At 30.7% G+C, this 21960-nt stretch overlaps 1 protein-coding gene across 4 annotated transcripts; it reads right to left on the reverse strand.

Annotated features, from left to right (window-relative positions):
* Window positions 1-383: 383 nt before the first annotated feature.
* Window positions 384-21697, reverse strand: LOC144850647 (POU domain, class 2, transcription factor 1-like). 4 transcript variants are annotated; one of them, XM_078707993.1, is made up of 9 exons: window positions 21589-21697; window positions 16390-16449; window positions 15946-15986; window positions 15287-15451; window positions 14768-15007; window positions 7093-7230; window positions 6170-6262; window positions 4176-4463; window positions 384-4001 (listed from the first exon to the last, which is right to left on the reverse strand). In XM_078707993.1, the coding sequence occupies exons 2-9, from the start codon at window positions 16445-16447 to the stop codon at window positions 3084-3086; spliced, it is 1941 nt and encodes a 646-aa protein (XP_078564119.1). In that variant the 5' UTR covers window positions 16448-16449; window positions 21589-21697; the 3' UTR covers window positions 384-3083. The 4 variants fall into 4 exon arrangements, with proteins under 4 accessions (XP_078564119.1, XP_078564117.1, XP_078564118.1 ...); XM_078707991.1 differs by lacking the exon at window positions 21589-21697 and adding an exon at window positions 21393-21569; XM_078707992.1 differs by lacking the exon at window positions 21589-21697 and adding an exon at window positions 16972-17294.
* Window positions 21698-21960: the final 263 nt, after the last annotated feature.

The raw sequence follows: 21960 nt of genomic DNA on the forward strand, positions 1-21960 counted from the left end.
ATTGTGGGAGGTAAAGCTGCCAGAACCATTTTCCTTTTTCTTCTCTCACTTGGTGTAATTTTTAAAGTTCATATTTTGAGTGATTTTTGAGCTTAGGAAAAGATTGTAAAACATGTACAAAACTTCAGTCAATTTTAATTTTCTAAAAAGGATTGAGCCTAAATGAACAACATGACTTAAAAAATATTACACAAAAAGGAAAATTCTGGATTATTTAAACAAATATACAATGGAAATTTTAAATAAAAACTCTCCCTTTAAAAAAAAAATCAATAAAAAATAACAGAATCAATTACTTGAAAGAGGTAACATTCTGAATACAAAATATAAATTAAGATACTTTTTTGATTAACAAGAAAATGATTGGAGAATAAATAAATCTATTGGTTAATAAATAAATATATTTAAATAAAACATTCTCAATTGATATCAGAACTTGTATTCACCTCTAGTTTGTTCAAGCAATTTAAATTAATTGTGAATAATTAAATTTATTTATAAAACATTAGCAATTGTTGCATAAACCAGTTGTTTATCTCTAAATCGTTTCAACAACAATCCTGTATTAATTATGAATAAATTAATTTATTTAAATTGATCTGTTTAAATAAAATTTGCAATGGTCACAAATATCTTTATTACACCACCTGGTTTCATTGTATAATGAATGCGACCATGCAACCAACCAACTTAGCAGTAACATGTTCCATAAACATTACTCAACAATTCGGTGCAGCCCTTTTTCCCAAGCTGGTTCTATACCACGATTAGTATGCTAATAACATTCATAATCTGACATTAAAATATTATTTCTACTGTCAATGTTCTTAAGCTCTGTCTACACTATCAAACTTTATGTGACAAAATATGTGATGTGCCCATATATGGACACGATGACGTCATATCACTACCATATTTAATCATATACCATATTTGGTCACATCACACTTTTTTTGTAAAACTAGTTTGATAGTGTAGACAGAGCTTTACAAAACATGATGAAGTATAAAGTGTTATTAATAAGGAGCTTTCGACCAATGACCAATGTATGTCCATATAAGGACAAGTTTTTCATTCCACAGGTCGACACAGTTTTGACGGTTTCTAGGTCCAGACAACGACCGACAACGCATCAATTGACCTGACCTAGTTAGGTCGTTGGTAATCAAAAACTCCCTTGGTAATTCACACAAGATTTTATCAGTAAACATTGTGAAAACTATCAATCATATTCTCAATTAGACTGATATCAAACTGTATCAAATACAGCAGTTCATTCTATTCATAATTATCAAATTGTGAGGCAAAACCAGGATGTGAAAAAAATAATCATATTTAAAATGAATATATTGATATACAATAAAAGAAACTGATGCACTAACTATGGTAATTCATCCCATTTTTAAGAATAAAAGTCAAACATTTTTTGAACTGTAAAGGGTCTTTCACATCTGTTGTTTCGGCATGGTTCTGGTCCTGCAAATTAAATCAAACGTCAATGTTTTGTTTTCATGACGCTTAAACCATTAGAGGCATGCCAATTGAAGAGAGTTAACAGTGTAATGAACATAATACTAATCTATATAAACTGTTCCTGGTAAGATAAACTTAAATTGAAATGGTTTCTCATTTTAAAAATATTACACTTAAAATAGATAAAACATGACAGAACTGTACATTGGCAACTTACACTCTTTACATCTTATAAAACATTTACATTACATTCTGGAATGTTTCATTTCAAGACAATAGTTTTATGAAGATTAAAAGAATATATTGTCTCTTGAAAACAACCAAACAAAAATACCAGTTATAACTGGATTAAATACCAGTATTAATCCTGTTTAAGCACCTTCTGAGGAGGCTCACTTAATTCATCATTCATTAATTTGACTACCATTCAGTCAAATGTTACTTATACAACTTCTCAAAATAAAATAAATGTGATGATATATGATTTAAGAATTCCAAAATATTACATATATCCATGATCATGAGTTTGCTATCAATTGGATTGAAATGAAACTTTCCTTCAGCAGGCTACAGTACATTTTCGTAATTATTGTTTCAATGGGACAACATTATGAGGTCAAAGTTCACGGATAATTTCTGCAGGCATTTTAAGTTGCTAAGCAACTAAAATCTAATATTTAAAATAAAGATTAAATAAATACTGATATTAGAGTAACTAATGACAAACTGATAAATAATTTTCTTTAACACAAAAACTAAAAACACTCTTGTTCTATATATACAATAGAAAATAAAGAATTTAAAATAGTATTTCATTCATTTTAAATCAACAAAAGATAAACTGTACAGCAAATAGGTGGATAAATCAACAAAATAATGGAAGTAAAGGAATTTTATTAGTAAATAGCTATGTATTCAAATTTGCAATAATCTCAAACTATATGTGACAACAAAATGTGATGTGCCCATATATGGACATGATGATGTCATATCTACCATATTTAGGCATATTTGGGCACATCACACTGTTTTTGTCAAACTAGTTTGATAGTATAGACAGAGCTTTAAGCTAATGAATGCAGATGAGATTAGTTCAAGAGTATTGATTGACAATTTCAAGTTATTTTCTTTCCTTTAAAATGGAAATTAAAGATAGTTGATAAGTAGTAATGTTGTGTAATATTGAAATAATCATTTTTTGTTGACTTTTGTTAAAACCGGGTCACATCAATAGCTTAAAAGTCACTGATAAGTTTTAAAAATTATCTAAAATCAGCATGATTTAAAAATGCACATTTTAAAATCATGATCATTTTACTAATTTTGATTTCCTATAATGAATAAAAATTTGTGATACATATCCCAGTAGAAAACAGCCAATAATCACATTATGGTTTGACAAGCTAAACATCAAGGTATATTCACTATCAATCTTTCCTAAGAGGCTCAAACACAAACAACACCTGATATGTTTGTAATCAACTCACAAACAGCAAGAGAATACGTGCGCACAACCTCTATTATAATACCGATGAGGACGACAGTAAGGTAGTTTGGCACTCGTCAAAAATAGTCATTTACTTGGCGACACTAGTTTGGCACCTGTCGATTTATTTACTTGCTGATGATACTTGCGTTACTACAGGTGCCGACGATATAGGTGCGGCTGTGATGATGTGACTTTGTACCTGAGATACTGGAATCGAGGCTGTTTGAATTGTGTTCGTATTACCCTGCGTATTTGCTATCACCATTTGAGGGTTACCATTGGCTAACGACGTAGCCAATGAGATTGGTAGATTGCTCGGTGCGAGCGTAAGTCCAGCAGCATTTGCAACTGCATTAGCAGCAGCCAAATTCATGGCTGTATTAGTGTTCGTTGAGGTAGCGGAAGTTGCAACGGGATTTACAGCAAAGTTAAGCGGTACATTGAGCATGAATCCAGAGGGTAGTACTTGCGAGGGCACAGACGATGTTGCAATCTGGGTCAGACCTGGAATGGTATTTGAATTTGGAACGGACGTAGCCAATTGGCTTCCTCCTGTAATGTTCGTTAACATGGTAGACTGCGGACTAATCAATGATTGAGTGGATAGCCCGGGGGAAAGCAGTCCACCATGACTAAATGGTGAATTTGGCGGGTTTATACGTTTTTCTTTTTGTCTTCTGTTGCAGAACCAAACACGTACGACTTCCTTCTCCATGCCGAGTGAGTTACCTAACAACTGTATCTCCTCTGATGTTGGCTTTGGGTTATTTAAGAAACTTTTCTCAAGAGCTACTCGTACGTTAGTTTCAATACTAGTGCGTTTTTTACGTCTCCTGCCAATGCCGTCGGGCGTACTATGCGGGGATCCGAGCAGAGCTGGGTTTGCAACGGTCGAGTCCGCATCCTCAAGCCATTTTTGTAGAAGCGGTTTTAACTTGCACATGTTCTTAAAACTTAAATTTAATGCTTCAAATCTTGATATAGTTGTTTGACTGAAGTCATTGCCGTATAGTTTGCCCATGGCCAATCCTACATCTCCCTATGGATGCAAACAAACAAATTATAAATGTTTCTGTTTTTTCTCAATATGTTATATTTTTTTTGTGTTTTTTGGGGGGACCGCACCACATATTGTTAAAGTGCCATCAATTCAAAGCTGCATGGTCAACAAATAAATAATACTCATTAACAGTTTAAATAAGACTCTTCTTACCTGAGTGAATCCCAATTTAATCCTTCTTTGTTTAAACTCTCTCGCAAACTGTTCTAGCTCTTCTAAATCCGTTGGTTCTTCACTTATTGTAGGTGCTTTAGCTTGTACTTGTATCTGCTGTTGTTGTTGTTGCTGCTGTATTACCGCTGCCGTTTGCACCGTTGGTGTCACGATGGTTGCTGCAGTTGGTGCCGATGATGTACCGGTAGCTATAGTTGCAGTCGGTATAATTGATTGACCTCCGATTAAGGTTTGACCTTGAAGCAGGTTTGCTTGACTTGTAGTAAACTGAAAAAAAGAATGTTACTTAAAACATTAACACCATGATGACATTAGAGAGTTTACTAAAATTTTGATAAATTATAATATAAAACAACACCAACCAATTTTGAAACTTAATTTGTTGAATGTATTTTGAATCATAATAATTTGCCTAACTTGTTCTGCAGTTTGTGTTATAGTATCATGTTTTATAACCTTTGCTACACTACCACCAACTTTATAATGGTGTAAATGAAAATGTGTATGCAAGGCGTGTACAAACCAATCAATGCATAAATTATGAGTTTAACATACATGGCAAGGAAAGGGTAGAAAATACCATAATGTAATGTTGATAATAAAATAATTATATATTTGTAGCAACATAATTATTGTAACATTAACAAGAATTAGAAAACAACTCAACAAGCAGAATTAGATTAACAGCATATTTAATTATGTCAATTATTAATCTATTGAATGCGGCCTACCCTGTAGAATGCAATATTTAATTTGGAATGTGGGCTTACATTCGAGGATCATCACATATTGATGCCTTTGCATTTAGAAAGTGGGTTTACATTTTAGGATCATCACATACTGATGCCTTTGGATTTAGAAAGTGGGCTTACATTCGAGGATCATCACATATTGATCCCTTTGAATTTGGAAAGTGGGTTTACATTCGAGGATCACCACATATTAATGCCTTTGCATTTATAAAGTGGGTTTACATTCGAGGATCATCACATATTGATGCCTTTGCATTTAGAAAGTGGGTTTACATTTGAGGATCATCACATATTGATGCCTTTGCATTTAGAAAGTGGGTTTACATTCAAGGATCATAACATAAACACCTTTGCATGAACCATTGTGGGTTACACTAGGATGAGCTTTATACAGCATAGGTTTTTATTTGTCATCTTCAGCTACAGATATTAATATAATATTAAATTCATTTCAGTACTAGCTTGATAGTGAATGATCACCTTATCAGGTAGTAGTATGCATGACAAAGTTATTGCATTTATTTATGTAGGTTAATTATTATCATAGTTTTCATTAGTTATTTAAAATGATTTGATATTCTGAGAATATAGTATACAAATACCATTATTACCTTAAGCTCTGTCTACACTATCAAACTATTTGACAAAAAAAGTGTGATGTGTCCATATATGGTAGTGTTATGACATCATCATGTCCATGGGCACATCACATTTTTTTGTCACATAAAGTTTGATAGTGTAGACAGAGCTTTAAATATGCATTCAAATTAAAAATAAAAGGCTACATAGCAATGATGGTGTGTTGTTAACATGACATAGCATGCATATAAAATAATGTATGGTTGCATTCATTTATCATAAAGTGTGGATAATGAGTGTGTTATCTATAGAAGCAATATATAATGATTGCAGCAGCAATATACTGGTTTTCCCAAATATGGTAGTGATATGCCCAAATGTGGTAGTGATATGCCCAAATATGGTAGTGATATGACATCATCATGTTATGGACATCACATTTTTTTATCACATGTTTGATAGTGTAGACAGAACTTTTGGTTTTACTGATAATAAATACATAAGCTGCTTATTTCGATAATTAAAAGGAGGTCTATACGCGATTCTATAAATGACTGGGTCGGAAAAGAAATACACTTTTTATGAAGGCTATAAAAATGAGTAAGGTACGTAAGATTTATTATAAAACATTAGCTGTACTACCTGTTGAAGCATACCAGCTTGTGTTTGTTGCAGCAAGCTTTGTTGCTGGGCTTGTTGCTGTAGTAACAGTTGTTGTTGCATGTTGGCAGGCATCTAAAGGCATCAAATAAAGCATGCATATGATTGGTCAATACATGGAATCACACAGATACACAGCCAATGGTAGCGAGTGTAACGGAGGGGCTTGGGTTGTACATGCAAGGATGCTACAGTTTACACAAATAGTTCAGTATAACTTTTTTTGGTGGTAAAATTTCCCTCCGAATTAAATGAGCGATCTTATAATTTCGTTGTTAGTGTAAACATGCATTTTAGTTAATAATAAAGCATAATCATTATTGTAAATCAATTTACATAACTATATTAGTGTTTAATTTAGTAGATGATGTTAATTGTTAAATGCTCATTTAAGCTTGGTTTCCACTAAAGCTCTGTCTACACTATCAAAAAAGTGTGATGTGCCCAAATAGGGCAGTGATATGATGTCATCGTGCCCATATATGGGCACATCACATAAAGTTTGATAGTGTAGACAGAGCTTAAGATGCAACGCATCAATGTAAAGTAATTCAAGTATTACTTGTTATTGGTCGTGCAAGTATGTTGTTGCGTCCAATGGGAACCAAGCTTTAAAATGTTTTGTTTTTTTTTGTTTTTTTAAATTTAATAAAATTAAATTGTAAGAAAACTTGAAACATGGTGAAAAAAAGAAATACCACATAGGAGGAAGTGGGGGAGGGAAAGGGTGTTATGAAAAGAAGCAAATAATCAAATTCATCAGAGGGGGTAACAAAAAAATGGAACTTTGCTAATCATAAACTTAACATGAAAATAGACATTTTAGATAAAACATTTTGAAAATAAGTGTAACCATTAAAATTAAATTCACTGTTGGTTGGGAAAATAAATAAATAAATGCATACCTGTCCAGGTGTTTGAAGAAACACATACTGTTGTAGGCCTGTGTTTTGTTGTTGAAGTTGTTGCTGTAGTTGCTGAAGGTCTGAGGCAGAGAACTGCTGGACTTGCGCCCCAGCTAGCGGAACTTGCTGGCCTAGCATCTGCAACAAGAATTTTGAAAGTTAATCAATCTACAATATAATGAATGATGAAGAAATTAATAAAAAAAATTGTTTTACCAATTGAGAATGTAATCTATAAATGTTTAAGGGATTGTTTTAGTACAGATTAAACATTAAAGATTGTTTCCCTGAAAAAATAATTTGATTTTGGATCGTCAAAAAAAACTATTTTACCTGAAAATCTATAGTATAATTTAAAGCAAAAAATAATTTTTGGTGAAATTGAACTGTTTATTTTTTTCTTTTTAAATATGAAATCATTGTTTTTGTTCATTTTTTTCTATGGAAGTGAATAACTTTCATTAAAACTACAAAATGGCAAACTCCAAGTCTGATTTTATTTGATTCTTTATTTTTCATGATTTTGGGGGAAAATATATCTTTAAGTGAATACACCTACTAATTTTCAATAGGAGTATTCCTTAATATAATAGATTTTATTAATATTTAAATTTTCAACTCAAGTACAAAATTACTATTTCAATAAAGTGCAAAATAATAATGTATAATAAAACCTTGATAGTGGAGATAATTATTATTCATTAAAAAAGAATAGGTTCATTAATATGTGGTCTGAAATTACAGATACTGTTTTGATAAAATTTAAAAAAAGTTATAATGAAATTTAACTTTGAAAGTGCAAAATTTTGTAATGTTGTAGTGCAACATGTGGTAAATATGGTTTCTTAATAGAGTTAATATTAGGATGGAGAAAACATGGAGGCAGTGTACTTAAAAATAACACTTTATTTAATAGTGCTGATTATTATTATTAATTATTATAACAATTAAATGAAAGAAATACATTTATACATTGCACATACATTTCATTTACTACTAAATTGTTCAAGTGAATTATGTGCAAAAAAGAATGCATGAAGTAAAGTTTAAAAACAAATGAATAAAATTATAAAATAATTAACTATTTAATTTACTAACTAACTCACCAAGTAAACACAAAATACATCCAACAACATCAACTCCAATACGCCGATAAACGCACTAACCGGTACAACCACACCCACAAATGATAAACCTCACATTTTATTATAACTTAAATTATTGCTCAATAAGAATTGTACATTTGCCAAATGACTATTGTTTTCAATTTAAAAGAAAACGTCTGGGGTTGGAGTCGTCTATAGTTTGTTGTTCTTATCAAAATACTGCGGTTTAGCAATGCCAAGACAAATACTTAAAAGCTTTGTGATTAGTTGAAGTGAATAAAAACAATGAAAACACAAAATCTACTTGTCTACTTTTAAACTTAGTTACTTTCAATATTAAAATGCTGTCACAATGACTCTTCTGACAACCATAACTTGACATTTAAAAAGAAATATGTTTTTTTAATTTTTTAAGCTCTGTCTAAACTATCAAACTAGTTTGACAACAAAAGTGTGATATGCCCAAATATGGTAGTGATGACATCATCATGTCCATATATGGGCACATCAGATTTTTTGTCACATAAAGTTTGATAGTGTAGACAGAGCTTAACAAAACGTTTACCCATTTGGCGTTTATGTAGAAAGGATGGTTTAAATTAATATTTCTTAATATACATGTATTCATGATTCCAATTTTACATAACCACAGATGTTATGCATGCATTGCTTTTCTTTTTAACAGTTGAATAAAATGACTATGTTTGCTTGTAAACATGTTTATGAGGTTTTATAGACAGTTTATTAGCGTGATAATAAATATGCAAATTTTGTACACACCTGCTCACAAATGCAGATCAAAATTGGATGAATGTTAATAGAAGGAAACACAAACCTACAGTATAATCCCCTTAAATAAAAATAACTACTCCTCGGCGCTCAATAGAAAAAATGTTTATGTTTGTACATGCAGCATTGAACAAAACAAACATGTCAATATTGTTAAGGTTTGTAATGTATGGTGAATAAATAATAGCAAAGTCAGGTTTGCGGTAAAGGGAAATAAACTTTAAAATGCTAGGCAAGTTGGGAGCACCGTTGTGGCACTTTATTTTCACCTTAACTTTACTGTACACCTGCCTTTAATGAAAATGCACATAGACATTTTAAACTTATTTTATTTGGAAAGACCATAGTAACTAGTGTACCACAAACATTTACTGGCAAGCTTAATTTAGTATACTTAAAAGTCAACTTTGAAAGCATTTGCTAACTACTTTAATGCACTTAAAACAAGACTATAGAAACAGCATAGTAACTAGTGTATGGCAAACCTTTACTGGCAAGCTTAATTTGGTATACTTAAAAGTCAACTTTGAAAGCATTTGCTAACTACCGTACTTAAAACAAGATGATAGATTTTGTTTGTATTTAAATACTTTCAAAGATTAAAATTCTTTTTTTGCTATTCATGCTAAAAATAGTTTATAAGTAAATTTGCATTAATTCTTGTTTATATCCATAATATTGTTATTAATGTATGGCATGGGAGATATAACATGTATATATTCAAGGTTTTCATTTCAAAGTCTTAATCTCATGAAATTGAATTGGCTAGGTTGCAGTAAAAACTAAATATTTTATTCAAAGATCGTTAATGACATTGGCGTTATCTAACGATAAAAAGCAATTATTTAGACTGCCACTACAGGGACAAATATTAATAATCTTTAAGGTAAACTTTAGAATTGATCTGAAGAAAAATGAAAGTTACCAACAAACAATGCTATGTGTGTAGATATAGTGTAGAGAATAGAGTGATCAATAAGTTGTATTGAGGCAAGGAACTGATGGGACAATTACCAGGTAGTAAATGGAAGGGGAACAGTAAAAGGGGGCAGGGGGGACATTAAAGGGGGCAGGGGACAATAAAAGGGGGAAGGGGAATTAAAGGAGAGCACATGAATGGTTGTTCAATACCTTATATAAACATGGACGAAAAACATATTTTTGAGAATACTATGGAAAACTACATTTAGAGGATGATCATTTGTCTAAAAAAAAAAAAAAAAAATGCTTTTATCTGCATTGATTGGGGGAAAAGTGTAAGAAAAAGTGACTACTGGCCTTGAGTAGTTACTAATACCTAATAGCTTTGTTAATTAATATTAGAATTTCATCTTAAGTAGATCAGATAAAATTAATAGCAATATCTTTAAGTGGATTTTATTCTCATTTATTTGGTAAATGTAATCCATATTTAATATTTCATTAATTGAAAATATTTTATTTCAACTAACAATTTATTTCAAAAAATAAAATTTAATTTATTTATAACTTTAGTATTAATGGATTTTTAAATTAGAACATCATCTATTTTAAAAGTAAATTAAATCGATTGTTGAATAAATAAAAAATTTCAATTAAATATATGTACAGATGTATTATACCTTTTACTATCATATTTAGAGGTTTAATCTAAATCACAAATGTAAGCTGAATGTTTAATTCTTAAGTAGATATCTCCTACTGTAAATAGGTGTTGGCCTAAGAGTAAGTAGTGTTTAGTGTATTAACTCACTCGATTCACAGCTAAATATGGGTTACCCAAAGGAGTATTCTAATGTACAGTAATAAAATGGGATTTTAAATATTATATTTATTACAGTCTCACAAAGATACACATAAACACAGTCAGTCCTGATGGGAGATGGGGACCTCTCAAACACTATCAACCAGGACTGTGATCTTAATTAGCAAACTTAGGGTTGTTAATTTAAATAAACGTTTAAAATATGAACAGACAACTTTAAACAAAGATTCTCAAAAACAATAAAATGGATATGAAATAAAACAGTGTGATGAAAATTGATTTTAAAAGTTTAAAATGAAAATTGTGTACATATACTAAACGATACTAAAAAAAAATATGAAGAATTAACTGTGTTGTTATGGTACGGTACTTTACAGCACAAACCATGGTATGGCTACCGAAACGGCACAAACCATGTCTACTTAGACTAAAATGTTAGTTTTTGAGTAAGTTTACAATATAATATTAGAAACATTACAGAACATGATGTGGCAACATTTAAATGTACACCTTAGTTGGAGATTCTTCTGCTTCATAACTTGGATGTTCTTTATCAATATAAGTATTACACCACATCCTGGAGATTTCTGAAAGAGGCTGCTGTTTGTATTCAATAAATATAAACAGTATTATGTATAAAAATAGTGATCATAACAATTTGTTTGTTTTGTGTTTTAGCCATTATGGCGTAGCTTGGTGGTTACCATGCTTGCCTTCCAATCCAAGTTCATGATTTCTGAAAGAGGCTGCTGTTTGTATTCAATTAATATAAACAGTATTATTATTCTGATTTTACCTTTTAAAAGTGATGATAATGCCATCAATATTTGTAATACTCGATCATGGAGAAATAATCTCCATGGTCATATGCACAAATGTATGGTATGAAAATAGTGATCATAACAATTGTTTGTTTGTGTTTTTCTAGCTATGCCAGCGTAGCTTGGTGGTTACCATGTTTGCCTTCCAAAGTTCCAGGAATCAATTCTGACCTAGTGCCAGGGTTGTAACTATCAACTGTTTCAACTGTACAGTACGCCACTACCAAGGGTTAAACAAGTTGTTTTATCAAATTGGATTTACCCAATGGTCTAAGCACATGCCCAAAGTTTCTCAGGTTTTTACTACTTCAATTACATTTCATCATTTTTTTTTCAAAATTGGCATATAAAAGGTACATTATACATCACCATTAGGGACCAATTAATTTGTTTAATATTCTCTGTAAGCAGACCAAAACCTTCTCCCCAATAAGAGTAAAGACTGAAACCTAAGCATGCCTTGCTCTAATAAGAACACAGACCAAATTTATTAAACATATTACTTAAAACATTTCATAAAATAATTATTCACTTTTATCCATTACCTTGCAACCGACTTCATTATTTTCCATAATTAATTTGTTTTATAATTAAGTGCTTTAGTAATATCATGAATATTTCATTTTTCATTTTTTTTTTTTTTTGCAAATTGAAATTCAAAGATTTGCAGACAGATTCATTAATTCCAAGTTCAGACTTAAAACATTAAGTGTGCCAGTAATCTTTTAAACATCTTTAAATTTAATCCACATCCAAATTTATAAACCAATAAGTAGATTAAATAATTAACATTCAATAACGTTTTATTAGGATTTTAAATCAATTTATTTGTCAAAATAAAAACTAAAATCTTTAGAAAAAAAAGTACCCCACTGTAAAGCAAAGCTTTATTTGTGAGGTCCAAGGAACAAATTATGAACAAGGTAAGATAAAAGCAGAGGGGGGAAAGGCAGGTGATTGTAACACTTGTAGAAACAAGGTATTATGTAACATTTTGTGTAATTCTTCTGCCACAGTTAGAAAGGGAATGTTGTAAAGCAATTAAATTTAGCCAAATCATAATTATTTTTAATTAATTATTATTTTCAAAACCATTGCTCATATTATTCCTTTCCTTCTCAATTATTATCTTTTCTTCTTCATTAATTCTTTAAACTACTCCTTGCTCACTTCTTCATACTAAATCATTCTTTTAAATAAGTGTAGCTTTCACTTTATTTCTCTCTCCCTCGCTCCCTCACAAGACAAACTCTATTAACCCAGCCAAAATGCATTTCTGGACTTCCATATCACATTGTACAAACCCCTCTCCCTCTATCTTCTAATAGCAACAGTACAACATAGCTAGTAGTACAGTTTGTATTAAATTGCACTAAATATTATTGATGTACAGAAGCTACTGTAAAAGAAATATGCTAATTTATTCACAATAATTATGCATCATATGCATGAACTTCATTGCAGTAAAAGGTTGTTGAAAAATCACCCTTTCATGCATAATTCATGAAGAAAATTTGCATAATACAACCTTGCCAAAAGCAAATGTATTAAAAAAAATACCATTAGAGATTAATTTCCATAAAAAACTGGAAACATTTACAATAATTAAATAACTTCATATGGACTTAATTTAAGAGGATGGAGGTCTTCTGAGCAGTTTAAACTCTAGTTTTTTAAGTATTTACATTTTTCAGTATTAAATTACATACTGTGGATGTGAAGTACAGAAGGTAACTCAACATGGTTAGCGATATATCATTTTGGGACGGTCATTTATTGAACTGCAGCGGTTGTGTAACATGCACTGAATAAACATTCCACTTGTCACAGTCAAGTTAAAGCCCCAACCCCCACCCTTTGTCTACCACCCCACCACAAAAGCTTTAATTCTGGACATAGATATGAAAATCATTAAAATTCCATGACCCAACTGTATGAGTGATAACATTTTTACCAAGTACTGTAATGCATTGTGTTTTAAATGCACCAGGTAACAACGTTAGTACAAAAGTGTACAACATGCAAGGCAAGCTGACAGGGTAAAATGTTGGAACTAAATCATTACTGTATACAAGTGGCCATGGTACCATCTAAGATATTTGGTATCTTCTCACATCTTAAGCTTATGCCCTTTCAAGTTAAAAGTTGAACTATTATTTTTACCAAGATTTGAAATACTATTTAAAGTAAAAACAGGAAAAAAGAAGCAGCAATCAAAAAACATGCACAAAGAATTGAAATATGTTGAAATCTATCATAGAAGAAAAAACATGCATTTAAATTGAATGCATAAAGGAAAAAGTTGATAAGCCAAGCAAACAACATACAGCAAGAAAAACAATGTTTAAAAACTACAAAAACTAAAAGCATGATTTGGAAACCATAGCAAGAAGAGGATGGATGAAATAAAGCTCACCCTGACAACCTGCACCTGAGGTTGAGTTGCAGCTTGCTGTTGCAGAATCTGCAACTGCTGGGCTGCTGGAGCCTAGGGAATAGAGTACATGGGATATAAATAAAATGATAAAAATGTCAGGAATATGTTGACTAGGAAACAAAGCACATGGAAAAAGATTGCTAGCAGGTACAGCATTAGTGGGCTGCTGCTGCTGATGGAGCAGCTTGTGGTTGCAAGATATGCAACTGTTGGCAGCTATAAATAAAATAATACATTCTGGAATGATACAGCATGGGAATTGGACTAAAGGGAATTACGAAAACAAGGAATGATGATATGAGCCTTATGAAATGAAGATAGATATTTGTAATGAACAATTCAAACAAAGGGATAATAGAAAACAAAACTATTTAAAATATAAAATAATGTAACAAATAATAATATAATATGCATTATTGTATTGTGTTTTATAAAATTTGTTTATAAATTTGAGATACATGCTTGGGGAAAAACCAAGTTGATTCTGTATTATACCCCTTTCACAAAACTCACACCGTGTGAGTGCACATCACACAAAAGTGCGATGTTAGCAACCTACTGTGTGTTTTGAAAGGGTAACCTTAAGCTCTGTCTACACTACACTATTACTACTAGTTTGACAAAAAAAGTGTGATGTACCCAAATATGGTATATATGCATAAATATGGTAGTGATATGTTTCCATCATGTCCATATATGGACACATCACATTTTCTTTGTCACATCAAGTTTGATAGTGTAGACAGAGCTTAACAGAAGCTATTGGGAGATTACTTACCCGGACAACTTGTACCTGAGCAGCGGCGTTAGCCTGCTGCTGGAGTAGCTGAAGCTGCTGCTGTGTTAGTGTTTGAGTAAGGGCTAGTGGCTGTTGAATGGCCTGTAGTATAGGCTGCGCATGTAGCTGTGACTGTAGCATTGGTTGTACCACTGTCTGTGTGGGTAGTGACAAGGCTTGGGGTTGAGTCTGTACTTGCACTACTTGTTGTCCCTGTGACACTGCTGTGATTGTTTCAACCTGTCAAAGACAATTCATTCATATACTTAACACCTTTATACAATAGTGGGCTAAGTCAGGGGTGTGGACTTAAAGAACCAAGAACAGTCATGTTCTATTTTGTAGGGGTATTGATAGGTTTATATTACAGAGAGTGCTTATTCTGCATCTAAACAGTGCAAAAACAAGTGGTGAACCTTGAGATTACAGTTGATTGGGGGGAAAAAAAATTAATGAATCGATGGAACAAAAACACATAAATAGATTAGTGTATTATAGAAGGAGAATAAAATAACATACAGCATTTTTGGGTGCCGCTTGTGTCTCATCATTGACTTCCATTTGGAGCGAACCAGTCACTTGATTTCCATTGGTAACAATAGTTGCAGCAGCGGCGGCTGCAGTAGGATGGGGTAGTACAGTAACACCTTGCATTAATACCTGTTGCTGGACGTGTGGTTGTGCCTGTCAAAATACACAAATAATATTTAAAAGTGCTAGCTGGAAAACATACAGTATAGATCACAAACTTTGTGTTGTTATTTTGTTTTTTTCATCACTCACAAAGAAAATAAAAGAAGTGGTCATTGTCACAAACAAATTGACAATGATTGCAGTAGCCACATTTTGTTTACCTTTCAACAATTATTTAGCTATTATTTTAGTATTTATTGTAGACCTTGACTAATGCAACTTATTAAACTATTTTGAAACAAATTAAAATCCTGTTATTGAAAAAATAATAGAATAATTTTGTAGTGATTGTTTACGTTTTCTCTACACTATCAAACTTTATGTGACAAAAAAATGTGATGTGCCCATATATGGACATGATGATGTCATATCACTACTGTACCATTTTAAGAATATCACTATCATATGGGGCATATCACCCTCTTTTTGTCAAACTGGTTTGATAGTGTAGACAGAGCTAAAAAAAATAAGGAATTGTAACTTACAGTAACTTGTCTATTCTGTACATCATTCACAGCTTGCTTTCCTGGAATATTAACAAAAATTAAATTAATTATTAAAGATAATTTTTTTATTTTATTTTCTACAGTACATTCTCCCTCACTTTACTTTTTTCTATTCTTATAATTCATTTTTAGTCCTTAAAAAATTCTCAAATGTTCTCTTAATTTATTATTTTTGTGTAAATTTGTCATTTTCAGTGCTAATCCTTAAAATTAAAAACCTCTAATTCAATTACAGTACATCATGAACAGAATGAATAATTAACACACTTTTCTACAAAAAAAATGGTCTTTGGATTAATTTATTCAAAATAGGGAAATATGGTACAGTATGCTGTTAAAAACTCTGCTCTGTCTATAGTACAAAGTAACTGTAAAAATACTGATTAGTATAGTAGTTTAATTTGAACAAGTGATGTTTCTTACCAGCTAAGTCTAGCTTCAGTGGGATTGGCCCGTCTGCTTGTGTAGCATCTGTACTCATATCTGAAGAACAAAAACAAAAGTACAGTAGAGTATTTGTATTAAAAACACACACAAGCAAATCTTAAGTTTAAGAAACTTTTTCAATTTATTTACTTGCTTTTTTTTTTAAATACCAAATTCATGAGGAAGTATGTACTTAACACAAACAGTAAATAAAATGTAATAGAAATAAAGCTACAGTAACTAACTATAAAGTACTGTAGTAAGTAACTTTAATTGTTTCATATTTGACCAAATACAGTAACAACTATTTTTATTAAATGAAATGCTATACAGGTATTGTCCCTGTAAAACATAAAAATGAATCTGAAAATATCGTCGTGAAAAAAAACCCAAAAACTTGAGTTATGATAATTATAATTTCATCCCATAATATCCTATCTTAAAATTAGAACTTAGATTAGAATGAAAGAAAATGTACTGTATTTAAAAAGCGAAAATAACAAAAAAAAGAATTTTTAAACATATAAAAGCATTAAATAAAACACATTAAAATACATTTTGTTGTAAATATCAACATACCTTGACGCATAATCTACAAGTGTTCCAAAGTTAAACAAAAATAAATTTGTGTTCCAAGATGTTGTAACAAAGTCACGAACACAATGACATCTAGTTTACTAAGGTTAGCAATAAATAAAGATACGGCGGCGTAGATATATACAGTATGGCAACCACGCAGTAGCAACAGAATCCTCACAAACTGATTTGCATAAAGCATTTACTGCATATTCAAAGCCACTAATAGCCAGCTATTTGATGATATCAGACACTGGCATTTCTACTGAATATCACACTCATTTACATATAAATTACTTGTGCATATGCATTTACTATTTGCTGTAGCCTGACCATGAATTTTAAAGCAATTACTTGTAACTGATAAATATTACTTTAAAGCAGTTTTGTGTTATTGCCAATCAATATGCTAGAATAGTATAGTCTGATGCAAATTAATTCACATTTTTTTTAAAAATACTTTTTTTATGTCTGGTGGGCGGAGGAAGATGGCGACACCCCACCTTTGAAGTCTTTTTCTACTCAGAATAATTTCAACACATCCACTCAAAACTGCGGCTACTGTACATAGAGTATATTTGTTCCCACCCGGCACCTACAGTATACCTTTTTGACACCTATCCCTGTGTACAGTAAAGTACACACAGTAAAAACAAATCCACTCAAAACTGTGGCTACTGTACATAGAGTATATTTGTTCCCACCCGGCACCTATACCTTTTTGACACCTATCCCTGTGTACAGTAAGGTACACACAGTAAAAACAATTTTGTTTGGTTTAATGTAGTATTTTCTTAACTTACAGTGAAATATAACTGTTTAAAATGGTATTTAAATTATTTTACTCCATTCATGTACACAAAAGCAAAACTTTGAAGACTTTAAACAATTATTATCTGTATGGGAGTCCTGTTTGTGTTTGTATACAGTTCTACAACTTATTGGGTATTTCACTTTCAGTTTAAAAATTGATATATATTTTTTAAATGCCATTGTTTACAAGAAAATGAAATAAAAAATGTTCACAAATCCTTATGTACTGCAACAACTAAAATGGGTTAAATGGCAACTTAGATTCAATTCAATTATACATTCATGAACAGTTTGTAAAATTGAATAATTATCTAAGAGTGGGTACTGTCCTTGGAATTAAATTTCAAATTATGAATAATTAATGAATATCAAGTAGTTTTGTTTCATATTACAGTAACTGTACTTTCTTTAACATAGGGACACAGAACATTATATACAGCCTTTTAGAAATGAACAGAAAATTGTTAATTAATTTAAAATTCTAATGTTTAATTTAGTTTTTACCTTGAATATAGTATAGTAGTTAATTTTGGAAATATGTACTGTTAGTCATTAAAGCAGAGTTTATTATAATAACTAATATATTGATGGCCATTTAATATAAGAAAATTGATTCATTAACAAATTTAAATGAAGAAATTAAATAAAAACAATAATTCTATAAACTTCATGCATGAGTTAATTAACGAATAAAAGCATAATAGTATTATAATGTTATTTTGGTTTAGGGCTACTAAATGTTATATACCTCTCTCCTACTAAATGTTGTTTTATAATATCCCCTTATTCATATCCAAGATGGATATACAGCAACTTACATGCATTGATATGAAGTTAGCTGTTGTGCTGCATATTGTACATGAGTCATGCATTATGCATAAGTAGACATGAATTATGCATGACTCTATTTTGTAACTTCAATGCATTGCCAAGCATATTCAAGATGGCAAATTTACACTTTAAAATATTCGTCAACACGTCTGTTCATTTTATTTTTCTTTGTACATGAATAATTTATTGAAACTCTTTGCGACAGTGTAGATTTTTAAAGAAATATATTACATTTGTCTTTTAAAAAACATTCTTTTAAAAGCCATCTAATGTTCACCGTTTAATTAAAAACTAATTTATAGATTAAATGAGATTAAAGTCCAAAAAAATAAATTTCCAAATTAAAATATATTTATTTAGAGATCAATGGAAATTCCTGATTCTAAATCTGTCTTTAAATTTAGAGTTCAGCAAATACATAACTAGTAAATTATGACAACATAATATATTCAAACACAGCAGCAGAGTGGCAACTAGCCTATTGTCATAACAATCACAAAGAAACAAGTTTTCACAACTGATTCTTCATAAACATACAATTGTGTATAGCTGCAGCACCTTTATATAGCCATTGTTTGCTAGTGAGCGTGACCTTAGTCAGTCACCTTTTGCGCGCTTCAATGAATTCCTTTCATCAAAAGTTTCATAAGCCTGAATAAACAACAGCTCTTATGCATATGGTAAATTCATGCATATTCAAAAATTTTTGGAGTATGGATATTTTTAAGGACTTTAATTTTGTTTTTTTTAATAACAAAACATTGTAAAATTAGAGGATTGTATATGATGGTTTAGTTACAAAATACAGTACATCATTATTATTAATTTGCATTATTTTTTTAATTAATAACAAATGTAAAATATTAATTCATTATTTTTGGTTTATTTTAAATATATTTTATGATACTTAAAATAGATGACACAAATAGTAGTACAAACAAATAATAATTTTTTTTCTAAATAACAATTTTAAAAAAGTATTTTGTTAACAAACATGGTTTATAAAATACACTGTATATATTACACATTGTAATATGTTAACGTTTGTATTTTTAATGTTAATTAGTGTTTGTGATTTGTCTATTATTTTTTCTGCAAATGATCTTTTAATCTTCTTCTTGATATATTTCTTTTGATAAGAATAAAGATAGCGAATATATAATTAACTTTCCTTGAACATTACACTCCAGCAAACAATAGCAGACCGAACGAGGCAGATTGGCTGACTACGTAATATAAATAAAGAAAGCTGTTTTGAATGCCTGACAGGCATAAATGATAATGAGATAGGAGAGGCCTCACAAGGGATGTACTGTGTACATTGACTACTGTGATAAGTTAATATGAATATGCAGGCACAACGCTCCATGCTCTATTCAAACAAAGCTTGTGTACAAAATAGTGTAACAGCCATATATCGCAAGCATATTCATTTTATGATGGTTATAAATTATTAATAAAACTAAAATCAGCTCAATAATATAGACAAAACTTCTTAAAACAAAAACAATTTTCTTACATCCTAGTATTAAAAGGATAGAAGGATACTGTAAACCTAATTACATCCAGAAAACAATCTTAACCAATTTATTACTTTCATTTACTCTCCATTTTAGGATTCATATATTTTTACTAATTTTCTTTGATTTATTTTACTACCATATTTATTAAATTAAATATTCTGGCATTTAAAGGACGTTGTAATCTATCACAAATACTGTAACAAACTTGGTTCATTTTAAAAAATATTCTGAAAGAATAAATATTTGGATTAAAAAGGAAACACACATTTTAGGTGGTCATGTAATTAAATAAGGGGAAAATTAATGACGGTATCTTTTAATAGGCGAAGTATTATATTATTAGGCTAGGGTGGAAAGACAGCTTTCAAATATTTTGGCCATACTCTGAAAGAAGAATATCATTTATAAATAATAAAATAAATTGAAAGATAAACCAAAATCCATCCATTGCATTACATACAAAACGTGAGTGTTTTGAAAATATTACAATTTTTCTTTTTGGTAAACAAGTCATTGTTTGTTGCATCATGTTTGTCTTTAATTCAGAATACAGTAGGCTAGGTAGTTTTATTAATATTATACAGGTTAGTTTTTAATGTTTATAGAAATTTAGAAATTATTTTGGACTAAAAATCTGATTTCAATTCAAGGATTAGAATTTTAATGCAGAACTTTAAACTTGCAAAAAAAAAAGAATTTTAATTAGTTAGGTCTAAATCTTTATTCAAATTTATGCAAATTAAAATATAGGGGACCCGGGTCATAAAAATATACATTTTGTTGTTTGTTTTTTTAAAATGATTTACACAAATTAAAAGACAGAAAAAATAATATTATAATCTCAGGCCTAGCTAATCTAGGCTAGTGTAGTAGTATAAACTAGGAACAGTAACACACCAGCATATTAATATTATTCAATAATTGCTAATGCTAGCCCCAATGTCTAGGAGGCTAGGCCTAATAAGCTCTGCTAATCGACGCCTATTTAAGTGTCACCCGCCCGGTCGGCTGCTATCAACCTTTTTGCTTTGTGTTAGATTTTTGCGAAATCGTTCAAGGTTTTGTTACTTAATTCTCGTTGAATGCTGCTGTTCTTAACAAAAACAAGAGCGAAAATGCTACGTTTTTAGGTTTTAAAAACCTTTCTATAATGTTTTTAAACCATCAAATTGGTCATCGATGAATCACTCACAAGTTTTTAAAACTCTAATGAATTATGCTAAAATCGAAAATATGAATATGTAAAAGCAAATCTACCTGTTCTTTCTTCCATGTTCTGAGCCAGTCCATCCGCCATTTTTGCATATTAAAATTTAGACCGTAAACGCATCCTAGTTGAGGCTTTATCTTCAGTCCGAACATTTACGAGAATTAATCAGGTATTGGGCCTACACTCTACTTGGGTTTTAGAGGCAAAATACTAATAAATATAACGTGCAATATGCTTACTTACCTCTTATATATAATGCTAACGTCGATTTGGTGTAAAATAAGTGCTAAAACAGCTTTTTAAGATGATTGGAAAAGGGTCTTTTTGAAATCCGAATCTGCCCGAAAGTTAATTTTGCATACCTAACATCAAGCTTAGCTCAGCGAACCAATCAAATTACATTAATAATAGGCTATGTTGTCCAGGCGTTATTTGCAATTGTTTTCTCACATTTTTTTAAAGAAAAGTTTATAAAAGGACTTTTACGCGCGAAAATTTTAACAATACCAATACAACATTTTGAGATGGCACCTTCTTTCTTTCAAAGACAATAGCATATTGTTTAGAAAATGTAATTGTTTCACAACAATTAATTTACCTTATAGCTAAATATGA

The sequence above is a fragment of the Antedon bifida genome, chromosome 8 (assembly GCF_963402885.1).
Source record: "Antedon bifida chromosome 8, ecAntBifi1.1, whole genome shotgun sequence".
Taxonomy (NCBI): Eukaryota; Metazoa; Echinodermata; class Crinoidea; order Comatulida; family Antedonidae; genus Antedon; species Antedon bifida.

What these genes read in the sequence shown, in the direction of transcription:
- LOC144850647 (XM_078707991.1), bottom strand. Translation starts at nt 21,432, where the DNA reads ATGGCGGATGGACTGGCTCAGAACATGGAAGAAAGAACAG. An exon ending in ACTGAAGCTAGACTTAGCTG is followed by an intron (nt 15,987 to 16,389) that starts GTAAGAAACATC and finishes TTAATATTCCAG; the next exon opens with GAAAGCAAGCTGTGAATGAT. An exon ending in TTCTTCAAACACCTGGACAG is followed by an intron (nt 6,263 to 7,092) that starts GTATGCATTTAT and finishes TGATGCCTTTAG; the next exon opens with ATGCCTGCCAACATGCAACA.